The following is a 15,624-nucleotide window of genomic DNA, read 5'->3' on the forward strand; positions in this document are numbered from 1 at the left end:
TGTACTTGTACTGTAGTAGGATTTTTTATGCAGGACTTTTACTTGTAGTGGAGTATTTTTACATCGCTGCATTGGTACTTTTACTGCAGTAAAGGATCTGAAAACTGGAACTGAAATTGTGGTCACCATGTTAAAAAGAAGAGTTTCAAAGGACACAGTGATAAAACCAACTTCTCAAAGCCTCATAACACTGTAAAATGCTCCCTTAAAAATTCTTATTTATTACATTCAGAAAGAGTAAACAGCTACAACTAATTCAGTCTTGTGTCTGTGTGTTCAGTACGGAGCTAAAGTAGTTAGCCTAGCTTAAAGACTGGAAGCAGGGAGAAAGCCTGGCTCTGTCCAGAATTAAAAAAAAATACATCAACCAACTAATGCTCACTTGTTTGTTTAATAGAAACTGAAATGTAAAAACCACAGTTTGAGGTTTTAGAGGGAGTCACATGGTGGAACTATAGCATATTCATCATGTGTACCATTGTAGTGTGTTAGCATTCTAACATTTGCTAATTAACACTACAAAACACTAAGTACAGCTGAGGCTGATGGGAATGTCTTTGTTTTTTTAAATTTCTGTTTGTTTATGGATTATGGATAAAAAGTGCAAAATACAAGATAAAAAAAGTACAAAAACAGTGCAAGACAAAGATTTACTGTATATATCATGAAGGCTAGCAGTTTCCCCCTGCTTCCAGTCTTTATGCTAAGCTAGGCTAACCATGTCCTGACTCCATCCCTGTACTTACCTTTGTTTTAGCTTTGTTTCATCAGTAATTTAGAAAGCTTTACTCTGTTTTCTCTGGATGAACTACACCTTCCATCTGTTTGGTAGCGTGAAGTGATTCTCCAGATTTCCCTTCGGTTTACAGTAATGATGTGTTGATGTACTTCATGAGCAGCCAAGTGGGAAAAATGGTTCACATCTGCTTCTTGTTTTAAATTCTAAATATAAAAAGGACAGGGTAACCATCTTGGAATAATGTGTAAATAATGTTCCCAAATCTGAAAAACAGGAGGTTTTCCCGTTCTTCCCATTCTGGCAACATGCTGTGAATTAAGCATAAGAATATGAATTTCTCTCATTAGTACATTTTGATAAGCGGTATGTTACAGCACCTTTTTACCTGTGAACTCACTGTGTCCGGCTGCGTTTCAGCTCGATTCGACTCGACTCTTTCATTCTCTTGAGGTGGCTGATTGCGTGAGAGCAGAGCAGACCTTCCTTTCTGTACTTTAATACGTCGAGCCCGAGACTCAAGGCAAAGTCATTCATTAAACATGACCATCTAAAAATAAAGGCCTCCTCCTTTCACCGGAACTGCTCTCTTTAATCTGGGCCAGAGCTTCGAGTGGTTTGCATCGGCACATGAGAGAGACGACATGAGAGACAAAGAGAGACAGAGGGGATGCTTCACACAAGGGAGGAAGAGGAGGAGGATGTTCTCCTTCATACAGATCTAACACTGGATTTGTATTTCAGGGTGGTTTATTGCCTGACCTCTGACCTTCCTGTCGGCATCTCTTCTAAGGAACCTAAAGGTTTAGTTCCATATTTTGGGAAATAAACCGACTTGCTTTATGATGTTAGATGTAGTAGTCTAAACAGTAGGAATCATATTTTGTCCCTCTGTGGCCAACAGTGTTACATTTAATACTGAAGGAGTGAAAACAAGGCAGATGACATGAGGTGTCAAGAAAAAACAAAACAGTGCAAAGACAAGTGCAAATAATTCCTTTGAATTTATAATAATTTGTAATAACAATAATGCAGTAGATAAAATTAATGATAAGTAATAAATTGATTATGACACACATGGTGACTCATAATCATAAAAAGAACTGCTGTGATCCTACAAGAAAACATAAAGTCACAGTAACAGTTAATTACATCCTGCAGACACACAAGTACTCAGATCATTACATGAAAGTATCAATACATCAATGTAAAAGTACTTACAGTTACAAGTAAAAGTCCTGCATGAAAAATCCTACTACAGTAAAAGTACATAAGTATTATGAGCTTGATGTAGTTAAAGTATTGCAGTAAAAGTACATAAGTATTATGAGCTTGATGTAGTTAAAGTATTGCAGTAAAAGTACATAAGTATTATGAGCTTGATGTAGTTAAAGTATTGCAGTAAAAGTACATAAGTATTATGAGCTTGATGTAGTTAAAGTATTGCAGTAAAAGTACATAAGTATTATGAGCTTGATGTAGTTAAAGTATTGCAGTAAAAGTACATAAGTATTATGAGCTTGATGTAGTTAAAGTATTGCAGTAAAAGTAGTGGTTTGGTCCCTCTGACTGATATATTATTATATATGACATCATTAGATTATTAATAGTGAAGCATCAGTGTTAGAGCAGCATGTTACTGTTGTAGCTGCTGGAGGTGGAGCTAGTTTACACTACTTTATATACAGTTAGCTAGTTTAGTCCAGTGGTTCCCAACCTAGGGGTCGGGCCCCTCCAAAGGGTCAGCAGATAAATCTGAGGGGTGGTGAGATGATTAATGGGAGAGGAAAGAAGAAAAAACAAAGTTCTGATACACAAATCTGTTTTCAGTTTTTGGACTTTTTCTCTAATCTTTGATTTTTGCTGAAATATTGGATCATTTGAACATTTATTGAAATGAAAGCATGTGAGAAGTTTAGAGGGAAAAATCACTATTTGGTGGAGCTGTTAACAACTCATAGACATGTGAAATGTGACCCCGACTACACACTGCTTTTTGTAAGACGTCAAAAGCCAAAAAGGTTGGAAACCACTGGTTTCATCTTTAACAATGTGTTGTATTTTAAAAGCTTGTTATATTATCCATTGTGTCAAATCTTCATCTGAAAAGTAACTAAAGCTGTCAAATAAATGTAGTGGAGTAGAAAGTACAATATTTCCCTCTGAAATATAGAAAGTAGCATCACATGGAAATACTCAAGTAAAGTACAAGTAAATGTACTTAGTTACTTTCCATCAGTGGCTTTTGAATCTCATATTTTCATCCTGATGTTTTTCTACCTTCCTTATTTACTTACATCAAGTTTTAATGTCTCATATTTTTAAAACCCTCTTCCTCTCCTGCTTTCTTGTCCTTTATTCTCAGTCTTTCACCTTCCTCTCCTGTTTTAATCCAAAAGTTCTCTCCTTTTCTTTCTCCACCCTCCTCTCCCTCCTTCCTTGGCCTTGTAGGTGAGCTGCATGATTGGGCGTGCAGGTTGGAGGGGGTAGGCTTTGGTAAATCACATGGTACACTTTTTCCAGATCGGTGAGACGCCATTTTAAAGGAAAGTTTGGAATTTGTTGACCTGGGGAGGTGCAGGAGGAGGAGGAGGAAGAGGAAGAGGAGGAGGAAGAAGAAAAGAAAAAGAGAAGGAGGGAGGAGGAGAAGAGAGAGAGAGGGAGAGAAAAAAAAAGAAAAAGAGAGGAGGGATTTACACAGAGAGAAGTTTGACACGAATGCACAACGGCAGGCTGTGCTGGGAATATAATACACAAGCGTGCGGACCAGTGCGGGATAAGTCAGGCAGGGTTTGGCACGGCTGGACTTTGAAGTTTTTTTTTTTTTTAATTTTTGGGGATAACCATCAAAGCTCCGGAGCTGACCATTTCCCTCCACCACTGCAGCAGCAGCAGCAGCAGCAGCAGCGGGCAGCTCATGCATGCATGCACCGCCTGCACGGAGGGATTTTTACGCGGAGTTAGATTTCCACTTTAGTGTCGCCACTGCGGGTCAGCCTGCGCGTTGCACGCCGGGGCAGGGAGCCTCTCTGGCGGGGAACTCCAGCGCGGAGAGTCGGTGACACACGGAGCTTCTTTTCTCGACTCCTGCTCGCTTTCTGTATTATTAGTTCAAACCGGCACCTTTGCCTGTTTTTATTACCCTCTTCCAGACGGAGATTTGGTGGTTATAATTTCCTTATTTGTTGTCAGTTTTCCCTCCTGACAGTTAGTTTGGAGGTTTGTTTGGCTCGTTTGGGGAACTTGGTGTCGTCGTGGAGGGATTTTCTTCACTTGGAGCGGTGACAGCGGGGGTTTAACTGGCGGAATAATCAATATAATCAATAAAAAAACCCCGTCCTGTGTGAGGAGTGTATGTGGCTGACACAGAAGTAGCCCCAACCAGACCCCACCATGCCCGTCAGAAAGAAAGGTAAGCCGCTTTCACCTCACATATTACAACTAGCACGCTAGCAACGGCTAGCCGCTGCCTGCTGGGAGAAACTCAAACTGCAGCCCTCGTACAAAGAAATAAAACACTTAAACAAACACGGACGCACACTAACACGGATATAACTCGACCGGGAGACAGCCATCGCGGCGTATTTCGGCCTCACTGAGCCGTGCCGTGCCGTGCCAGGCAGGTAAAGTGAGTTAAAGTGGGGGCTAGCCGGTTAGCCGCTGCTGCTAACCCAAGTTGTATATGGGGCACCTTGTCTGGAGACAACTAAAAATAAACTCTAATATTAATAAAATATTTACCAGCTCGTCAACAGCCACCGCAGCTTCCCTAAAGCAGATTAACTGTAAAGATTTAGAGACATTATTGATATATATTAGTGCCATTAAAACACTTTTATTACTTTTATATAAAAATAGATGAATAAATTGTGTCAGTTGTGCTAAATAGTGAGTTAACAGCAGCCTAATTATACTTGTGTCACTTCTACTCTGTACGTGTCCTTTAAATCTGCAGCTAAAGACTACTTAAAATATCCTCTCCAGTCCACACATGTTTAAGATGTATTGAAAATACTCCACATTGAATAATAATTTGCATAATTTGCAAAAAAAAAAAAGTATAATTATCTCATTCCTTCAGTTCCTTTAAAATGACATCTACTCCTTCTACCTTCATTAAAAATGCCAGAATCTATAAATATGCAAATGTTCATTTCTAAAGTTTTCCTGCTGGACACAAGATGTCTCCTCTCTTCTCTGTAAAGTCTATTCTCAGTGTTTGTGCTCATCACACTTGTGTAAGTTGAACATTGAACCACGATTTGGCTTCCAAACTGGTTGTGATGTCACAAATCCTGCCGGTAGGTTCACGCCTTTTTAAACACAGATTTACAATGAGCTCAGAGAAACTTTCCACTTTCCAGCAGACGAATGTGAAAACAACATTATTCTGCACAGAGAAGAAGAAGAAGAAGAAGGAAAAACCAGAAGAAGACTTTTAATAAAATATTCACAAGCTCTTCAACAGTCACCACAGCTTTCCTAAAGTAGGTTAACTGTAAAAACAATAGAAAGAATATTGTTATATACTAGTGCCATTAAATAAACCTCTACACTTTCACTTTCATTTAAAAAACAGATTCATGAATTGTGGCCACGATATTATCCCGAAAATCATCAAAACATGCTTAAAAATCTGAAAATGGCACCAAAAACTTTACATTTAGTGAAGAAACATATTTTTATTGCATCACAGGAAGGACAAACGTCCTTTTATAGTGAAAAAACAATCTTAATTAACATAATCATAAATGATAAGATCCACCTGCATAAATAACAGATAAATAAATAAATAAATAACAACATTGTGTGAGTCTGCTCTTTATTACATGATCATTTCTGTATTTTTTTACATCAGGTTTTATTTTTCACTTCTCGACCGTGATGTCAAATGTTACGTAACATATATATAAATAACCTTTAGGCTGAAGAAACACAGGAATTTATCCTTTAACAAAAATAAAGTCCAACTAGCATAAAGTCAAACTGTTCTACTTTGGACCTGTTGTAGTAAAATAAATCAGGATCTTCTTCTAGTCACCATTATCCCGATTAATGGAAATTCACTACGATCAATTTTATCGTCTGTGTTTTTAATCCTGATCCGCGATAACATCGTATATCGCGTCATCGTTAGTGTCAGTGGTGACTAAATAGTGACTCAGTAGCAGCCTTCTGCTCTGTAAACAGTTATTTAATCACTTCGTCTGTAAAATGAAACACAAATAATGAAAAATAATCCGTCACAGCTTCCCAGAGTCAGAACTGACGCGTCTTCTTCCTGCTTCTGTTCAACCAAAGCAAACAGAAATCAGACTCAACTGTTCAAATACTTCAATGTGTTTAAATACATAACGTCACTTCACTTATCTGTTAATTTGCCGTCCTGCACTGATGAGTCCACAGTTTATTTCCTCTGTGGTCGCTAAAGATGTTTAAATCAAACATCCCAAAAAATAAACAACCTAAACAACCTTCTTCATAAAACTGTGGAAGATACTTTTATTGATTAATCTGTCTTTTCCTCAATTTAAACGATTGATTGTTTAGGTTCTCATCCGGAGTTCAAGGTGACGACCGACAGTCTGAAACTTTATGATGATATATCACAGATAAATAAAGTTTAAAATATATCAGTTTACTGATTGATTAATGGTCTTTCAGCACCGTTCAGTAATCTGTTTCTATAATAATATAACAGTAATATCTGACTATTGCAGCAGCGTCTCCTTTTATGAAATAAAACATCAGCCTTCAGATAAAACAAGCACATGCGTTTAATGATTGAGGCTGTTTTATGCATCATAAGATTATCAATATAAAGATCTGAGAGACTAACAGCACCGAATAAACAATTAACGACATTGACGACTCGTTAATCGTTTCAGACGAACTCACAGGTTTCTGCTGATTGTCTCGATGTCTTGAATTCAACTTATTAAAGTAAATTATTCCACATTTATGATACGAACACAGTTAGTCAGCTGAGGTTTTTATGATCTATAAACCCGAAGCAGACACACACAGATACTCTGAGCTGATTGGTCAATGAATCAATCAATATTTTGATAATCGATCAGTCCTTTTAAGTCATTTCTGCTTCTGAAAATGTCTCAGATTCATTATAAACTGAATATCTTTGTGTTTTGGACAGAACAAGACATCATGTTGGACTTTGATGAACTATTTTCACTTTTCTGTGACGTCTTACAGGCCAAACAAACATTTATAATAATAATAATAATAATAATAGTTTGATGCAGAGTTAACTTCTCTCACAGGGCTGCAAAAGTCAGACAGCCTACAAATATCAGGAGTTTAAAGGGCAGTTTAAAACTGTCTCATGTTTGTGTTATTTTCATCATGAGCGTTTTATCTCTGATCAGACTTCCTGTATTTTTTGTTTTGGTCATACTGAGATGATGCTTCACTCTTCCTGTTTGTAGAAAAGCCTGAAACCTTCTCACAGACTTCACTTTCTTTATATTTTTGTGTTTATTTCAACTCTCTGATATCTGCTCACACACACACACACACACACACACACAGTGCAGCTCAGTGTTTCAGCACTGAAGGATTATTGCTGCAGAAAAGCAGCTGTTCATGCAGCGCGGCGACTCTGCGCGGCTGCAGGCTCGTCTGTGCGCTGAGCTGAAGCCGCACTCTGCTGCCATCACGTCTCAGATCAGTTTTCACTAGTCACTGAGGCTTAAAATGAACCAGCAGCAGCAGCAGCAGCCACTGCTCTGCTCTGCTGTATCCTCAACTCACCTCTTCTTCTTCTTCTTCTTCTTCTTCTTCCTGTCGTCCAGATGCACAGAGAGCCCTGTTGCTCCTGGAGGAGTACCGGACCAAACTGAACCACGCTGAGGACCGGCAGCTCCGACACTCCATCCAGAGGGTCATCGACATCTTCCAGAGCAACCTCTTCCAGGCTCTCATAGGTACGACCCCCCCCGAAAACCACTGAACACACATCGTGGAGAAGTCGGCAGGCTCCGTCCTGCAGCCCTCCGGTCTAGAAAATAATGAGCTCCGGTTCAGAGAAACTGTCACAGATGTTACAGGATGTTTTGAGTTTTTTTGTGCAGAATGATGTATGAGCTGAGTTCACCTGGACGCACCTGCAACATTTATGACATCACAGCTAGTTTTGCAGCCAATCATGGTCCAGTATTCATCTCACACAAGTGTGATGTGTAAACTTGAAGCCTTCACAGCACAAACACAAACACAGAGAGACGTCTGGTGTCCAGCAGGAAAACTTTTTAGAAATCAACAATATTTCACATCATCACAGATATTCTGGATTTTTACATGAAGGAGGAGACGATGTTTGAAGGATTTCTAGCAAAATAATTGAACCTTTTTTTTGTGGAAAAGTGAATCAGATCCACGTTATTAGTCAAAGCAGAGGAGGAGATGTGAGCTGTTGTAATATTTTAGTGACATAATATTGCACATTAATGAAATTACTCTAACGAAACGAGGCACGCTGGACGGCAACAGGTCGATATATATATGCTCGTTATATTCAAGACTTAAAACAAAGTGGTCACAAGGAGACGATGACTTGATAAGTTGCCCCTCTCACTTCTTCCCCGTCTCTATTTTTGCTTGACTCCTGAGTTTTTTCGGAGGAAAACGTTGATATATTTGTTTGTCCGTCGCCTGCGTTAAGAGCTTTTTTCTCTTTTTTAGGCGGCGCCGTGCTCACGTTAGCTAACCTGCATCTCACACGCTCTCACTCTGCAGTAATAGTAAAGGGACACTCTGATGGCAGCGGCATCACATCAAGAGTTTCCATGGCAATGACACTCAGGGGGTTGACTCACGTTTCGGAACAGTGTCGCACAGAGATTTTTTCTCTACGCGCGTCTTTCCTTTGACTCATAAATATGAACTAAGGGGACCCGAGCGTCCGGGACAACGTCAACCACTGATTTCATTCATTAGCGAAGGTCAAATATCACGCGTTAGTGACGACGCACGCCGACCTTTCTGACCCCGCATCACGACCGCCGCAGCAGCAGCAGCAGCAGCAGCAGCCGCAGCAGCAGCAGCAGCAGCAGCAGCAGCCGCCGTCCTCGTGTTTGTTTTGTCCCGTGCGAGTGAGGCGTCGCGGCGGGGCGCGAGCTCGTAAAGTCTGTCGGTGTGTCGGTGTCACAGCTGCAACATCTGGCAGACGAAGAGAAGAGTAAACTCCGGAGAGATGATGAGAAAACAGCGGCGCATGCGGCTGAACTGACGGATGAGGTCAGAGGTCAGCAGGTCGTTCACTGTGCATCTGTATCGAACCACTGTAGTGTCAAACAGACACGATGACGTCGTCTTTACGTTTTTATCTGATCATTTTGTAATTTTTTGCTTGTGTTTGACATTTGAGAACCGCAGACATGTTTATGTTTCTCAGGGTCAAACTTGGATAATCTTCAGGATTTTGTTAATTTTTTTTTTAAAGAATAAATTCTAAAATTCTCTGTTTCCAGCTTCTTAAAGGTGATTTTTTTCTTTGACATTTGAGGACGTCATCTTCAGCTTCAGGAAACTATTTTTTTTTTTACCATTTTCTGACATTTTAAAGAACAAACAACTGATCAATTAATAGAGAAGAAGAAGGACAGATGATGATGTAAATAATTGGTAGTTGCAGCCCGTGTGTGTGTGTGTGTGTGTGTGCGCGCGCGTGTGCGCGTGTGTGTGTGTGCGTGTGTGCGTGTGTGTGTGTGTGTGTGTGTGTGTGTGTGCGTGTGTGTGTTTGTGCGTGGTGCGAACAACGAGGTTAAAGACGTGTTTTTGTGAGTGGAACAAAACCAGGAGAACCAGTTATGTTACCTGGGAGCTGTGGGAATACTGGGGGCTCTGGGTCAGCCAGCTGGTCGGTGTCGGTTGTGTTTTTGGCGGCGGCGTGTTCTTGTCACCTCGCCTCGCTGCCAACGGAGACGCCGCTGCGGGGTTAATGGACACCAAGCAGCAGGAATGTGGTCCGATGTGTTTGAACTTCCCAGGACTGACTGACTGACTGACTGACTGACTGACTGACTGACTGACTGACTGACTGGCAGCGTTTCAGTGGTCTGACTGGTGAGAGTGAAGCTCAGCGTCTCGAGCTGCAACCATCAGTCGACTGACAGAAAGCTCATCTGAAACTCTTCTGATTATCGATTTATTTGACATTTTTCAAGCAAAAAGGTGAAAAAAATCTCAACTTTCTCAAAAGCTTTTTGAGTTTTTGTGGGTCGGATGAGACACTGTGGGCTCAGACAAACGTTTAATCGATTAAAGGATTAATTGATACTTACACTAATCTTTTTCTGGTCCTTTAAAACGTCTATTTATTGACTTTAATCCTGCCTTTACTGATGTAAACAAGTAGTGACCAACTCTGACACATCATCAGCTTTTTATTTACCATTTAAACATACTGGTTTCTCTATTCCCAATATTACAATATTATTAAATGAGTCTTTTACTTTGGATCCAGACAGAGAATAACTGTGCCTACTCATACATATCAGGAGGAAAAGGACGATAAAATAACATATAAAATATATTATACATGGATGCATATACACATCTCCCATACCTCATGGCCAGTTGAATGTCATCCATACTGCAGATATTGTGAAATAGAATAAAATAAAAAGAAGAGAAACGTTTCAACATCTGTAGCTGTGAAATATGAACTAGGGGTCTTTGTTCCTATGATGTACATCTCAGATAAAGTCTAATCTAATTGGTTTTATGTATTTCTATCCATATATATTGTGCATAACCTCGACCCAGTCCTCGACCTCAGGTACCTCGTTCTTCAAACACTGTCTGGTAATCGCTTTGTCCCCAAATCTTGTTAAATCTACGCCCAGTATCCCCCAAGTATAACACCTCCTGAAGCTCCTGGAAGTGGTCCGCAGCGCTTTGTATCATCATACTTTGACTGTATAATATTCTTCCACCCATCCAAGATAAAGAACATTCATGTCTTCCCATTCATCCACCGATGTGACGATATTTGCTTCCCTCTCCCACCTCTCCTTTCACATCATCAGCTTTTAAGTTGATATGTTGAACTTACGGAGCAACATTATCATCCACCTGGTGAATCTAAGTCCAATATTTATTCTCTTTTAGCTCTGTTTTTACTCTCCTGAGGGAAAATATCTGGATCTTTAGCTGCTAAATGCTCCACTATGTTCACAGTGTTCTTAGAGCCTGAAAGACTAAAACAATAAAGAATAAGAGAGGGTTTATCGGGGGATGAATGTCACCACGACGTCCTTGTTTCAAGTCTAGAAAAGAGCCCTTTGTCTCCTCGTCTTCATCGCTATAGAGACCAGACGACACATTCATTCATTAAAACAACACAAATGTGTTTTATGTGGGAAGCAGCTGCATCAGAATCAGTGCTGCTTCCTTCATGCACGGTGACGATTACGGCTGCAACTCATGTTTATTTACTGTCGTCACATAGATTAATCCGCCCGTTATTTCCAGATTGTTCCGTTTATAAAATGTTAATAAATAGTGGGGGGGAAAAAAATGGCCGTCACAGTAACCCTGGAAACCCAAGGTGACATCTTCAAATAGCTTGTTTAGTCCAAAAGGATCCACATAAGACAAAAACAGCAAATATACACATTTCAAAAGCTTGAAGTTTTAGCATTTTTGCTTGAAAAATGACGAAAATAGTTAATTGATCATTAAAATATTGCAGATTAATTTCCTGTCGATCAGACTTGTTTAATGGAATCATCATTTAGATCTGACATCTGATTATTTTAGAGTTATTTTATTCCTTCAGCAGCACAGTTGGATGTTTTTAATCGATCAGTGAAAGCTGATGTTTCTCTCGTAGCTTTACGCTGACGTGCTGCTCCTATTGGTCGTCCGGAGGGGAAAAATGCAGCGTCGCCATCGCAGTAATTAACACAAATTCAAGAAAACTTTTTGCTAAATGATGACAGCAACTTTTCTGTATGAAATGTCCAAATCAACAGACGGACCGATCGTCTCGTATCCTGTCGCGGAAACTTACGTCATCGCGGCGTGTTCAGCGAGGATCAGAATCAACTACGAACCAAAACCTCGAACCAAACGGACGACGAGATGCCGTCTGACTCAGACGCTGACCTGTAGTTCATGAGCTGAAACACATCGAACTCAGTCAGTCAGAAGAAAACAAGCTGATGTTGTTCAGACAGCAAAGATGAACATAATTAAACTGTATTTTTATAATAAAAGGACAGAACTCCTCGTGCACGGCCAGTATTCCCAGTCAGGTGCTGGTCGGTCGCAGGAACATGTATACGGTGAAAATCAACATTAACCGCCGCACACTGAGATGACTTTACACGAACAACACGTTTCGCCTGTAGCTTCTTCAGGTTCGCTCAGTACGAAGAAGAAGCTACAGGCGAAACACGTTTTTTTATATAAATAGATTTATTTTAATGATTTTATTTGTTTCTGATGCTGAGCTGAAAGTTTATTTAATAAAGGTTATAAATGGAACTCAAGTATTTTCTTTTCTATAGAACTTTGAGTCCTTATGGTTCTCATGTTCAGAGAATACATTAAATGAAATAAAGTTGTTTCTGTGATCAGCAGGAAGCTTTTTATCCAAAGATCCTCACATGTGACTCTTTATTGGTTCTAGTTTCCTTTGCTTGTAATTTTCACAATTTTGCAATTTTTCTGCAGAAGAGCAGATAAAACATGGAAACTTGTATCGTAGTTTTTGAGAAAATCTGCTGCAAAATGAACTGACTGATCTGTGTCTGAACTCTTTTATATTGATCTCTGATACCTACAGACACAAGCCGAGTGTTCGTACGACAGAAATCAGTTCATTCATCACCGACCGACGCTTCCATTCCTTCGGTTTTTCTGTTTCTTCCTGCGAACGTCCAGCGGAGGTTCCCGCCTTCAGCGGCTTCATCACTAACAGATGAGTGGAGATCATCAGGGGGGTGAACACGGTGGCCTAATGCTTCCTGCTCCTCCTCATCCTCATCTGTTCGTGTCCTCCGTCACACCAGATTTAAAAGAATCGATGATGAAAACAATAACTCACATCATGATCGTTGTCTCAATGAACCGTTTAGACTATAAAATGTTAAAAATATCAAAAAAATGCCCGTTTTAATTCTTTTATTTCCTTGTTTTGTGACCGACAGTCTGAAGTCCAACATCTGTGTTTCTGTCCTGTACGAGAGAGAAAAGCAGCTGATAATTAATCAATTAATCAATTATCAGAATAGTTGATTGATTGTTGCAGCTCAACTCTTTATATTTTATTCATGTTTCTCACATAGTTCCCTATAACTGTTTAAGTTCTATTTATTTTTGACTATTTCAGTTTATTCCTGACGGTGAATATTTTACATCTCGACATTAAAATAGTTGAAGGTGATGAGTGAAAAAAAATCAATTCACATAAAAATCACTGTTATTGTCTTCTACGATTCTGAATCGACTCATAAATGTCATAAACTGATTTTCTAAAAATGTCGTTAATAACGTGACGTTGACTGAAGGAAAAAGGTGGAACTCAACTACCTGAACAGTCTGCAGCACGCAGGAGTCCATCTTCAAAAAACACGTCTGCAAGCACTTTGATAATAATCCAAATAACTTAATGATAAACAATTACCTTTATGAAATGTTTTTATTCATGAAAATGAATCAGAACCACAGACGGCCTATAATATCTATCTATCTATCTATCTATCTATCTATCTGTCTATCTATGATGAGGAAGCTTGAACTTGACAAATGCATTAACATGAATATTTTAATCTCTCTCTGTGATGTGATGTCAGGTTCATGACTTGAGACGTGATCATATACAACAAAACAAAAGGTTAAATGTTAATTTAAGATGTCAGAATTAAATAAACGTTGATACTCAGTCAGACGTGACACTTATATTCATTCTTGCGAGCTCTGAGTCCAGCAAACTTCAATATTGAATCTAAAATAATCACAACATGCTTTCCTCATAAAGATAAAGAGGCTGCAGGACACGTCTGCCTGTCCCGTCTGCAGCGTGTCGACCCCTCTCGGCGGCGACCTCTGGTCCATTTACTGCATCGTCACGTAGCCTCTGTTGTCACATGACTGCTGACAGTGAAGGTCCATTTCTGATTTTTATTGCTGTTTGCATTAATAACCGCTCTCAGGTTGCAGCGCTTGGATTATTTTTTTAAATAGCCTGTTTTTATTTTAGATATTATACGACGGTCTGCGGGAGCATAAATCACTATGAGGGGGATAAAAATAATTCAGCAGAGGCAGAGATATGTGTGTGTGGGGGGGAGATTCCCACCCTGGTGAAGTATACTGGTAATACTTTCTGCTAAACGTTAGCGGAGCAGCAGGAACAAACCTGCTGACCAACAAACGCTGCAGCACTCAAACAACTGAAGCTGCTTCTGTTTACAGCTACATAACACAACCTCCTCACTTTTTTTTACTGCTCTCTGAGAAATTTATGATGTAGCACAAAAGTCAGGAGGTTGTGATATGTAGCAACAAGCTAGTGAAAAGCTCTGTGAACAGTAACGTGTTCTCCGCATGCGCTCACTGCCCGAGCGTTATGATCTCATCGCTGTTACGGCGTCCAGCGTCTCCAGGTAGGAAGGAACGTGACCCGGTGCAGCGACTCTGGATACACACACAACACTTGTTAGTAGATCAGATCGTGATGAGATTTGTTGAGAAGAAAAATATAGAAAATCAGTAAAGTTCACCTGAACACCTCTGCTGCTGTCCAGCATGTGTTTCCTCCTCCAGCAAACACTCCAACATTTAACCAGCGATGTAAACTACACTTTCATTATTCTCACACAGGCAGAAGACTGTAAGACGTCTCCAGATGAATCACTACTTAACTTTTTAAAATGAAAAAGCTGCTCACACACTGACCTCCATCGAGATCATTCATCCCGTCTGCCAGTCATGTTTCATGCTACAGTTCAGTGGACTGAGGACACGCTGTACCGGAGTTAAGAGGCTAAAAACTGAAAAAAGATTCCCAAAGATTCCCACCTCACTGAACAGATACAGTCTGTGTGTTTTGTAGGTGTTTATATGTGTAAAAAGTTGTATAAAGCCTTCATGTGTCTGTTTCTGCTGCACTGAAACTGTCCATCATGAGTCTGATGATAAATGTTTGTCCCAGCGATGCTAATCGTAGCTAAACATTATTATCATGATTATAATAATCAAAATGCTACTATTAGTGTTAAAATATAGTTAAATGACTTCACATCAAGATCATCTGGGATGTTTTTACTGAACAGCCGTCTGTGTGTTGCCGGGCAACCAAAGAAAATATCGGTCGACTAAAACCGTACATAATCTCCAACTAATCGATTAGTCGCGCGGGGGGGGGGGGGGGGGGGGGTTGCTAACTTTGGAGCTAACCTCCTTCACTTTTCCAGCATTTGGGGAAACAACAGACGTGACTTTTTAGCATTTATTAACTGACACACTGTAGTCTGTGCTGTACATTTACTGCCAGACTGACAACTTACTACTAACCTTTTCCTCTGCTCCGCTCGCATCCATCGTCACTTCTCTGCCCCTCGCTCTTTCCCGCTCGCTACGCAAACATACTCCTTAACGGAGCCGCACGACCAGTGGTTTCCCAGGCAACGACACTGACTCACGTACCGGAACAGCGCTGCTCAGACACTCCCAAATGCTATCAAATATTAAAAAATGGCGGGGGTTCTCGTTGTGATAATTATAGGAGAAACACAGATTCAGTAACCGTTGAGTACAGTTAGACCCAGCAGGCTCCGTCAGGTTGGGCGAGTTCAAAGTTGTGAAAACAACGGGGGTGTTTTGAATACACCCCCGTTGTTTTCACAGGTAATTTGTTA

General features: G+C 40.1%; 1 protein-coding gene across 13 annotated transcripts in view; it reads left to right on the forward strand.

Moving 5' to 3' along the window:
• Window positions 1-3,186: 3,186 nt before the first annotated feature.
• Window positions 3,187-15,624, forward strand: part of dlg1b (discs large MAGUK scaffold protein 1b) — a 135,560-nt gene continuing 123,122 nt past the window's right edge. For 2 of the 13 annotated variants that reach the window (XM_067606915.1, XM_067606916.1), the window contains exons 1-2: window positions 3,188-4,148; window positions 7,549-7,680. In XM_067606915.1, the coding sequence (XP_067463016.1) occupies window positions 4,130-4,148; window positions 7,549-7,680 (151 nt within the window). In that variant the 5' untranslated portion in view covers window positions 3,188-4,129. Of the gene's footprint in view, window positions 4,149-7,548; window positions 7,681-15,624 lie in introns of all 13 variants that reach the window. The other 11 variants (XM_067606919.1, XM_067606924.1, XM_067606914.1 and 8 more) reach the window with 10 other exon arrangements.

This window comes from Thunnus thynnus, chromosome 12, assembly GCF_963924715.1.
Source record: "Thunnus thynnus chromosome 12, fThuThy2.1, whole genome shotgun sequence".
Classification (NCBI taxonomy): Eukaryota; Metazoa; Chordata; class Actinopteri; order Scombriformes; family Scombridae; genus Thunnus; species Thunnus thynnus.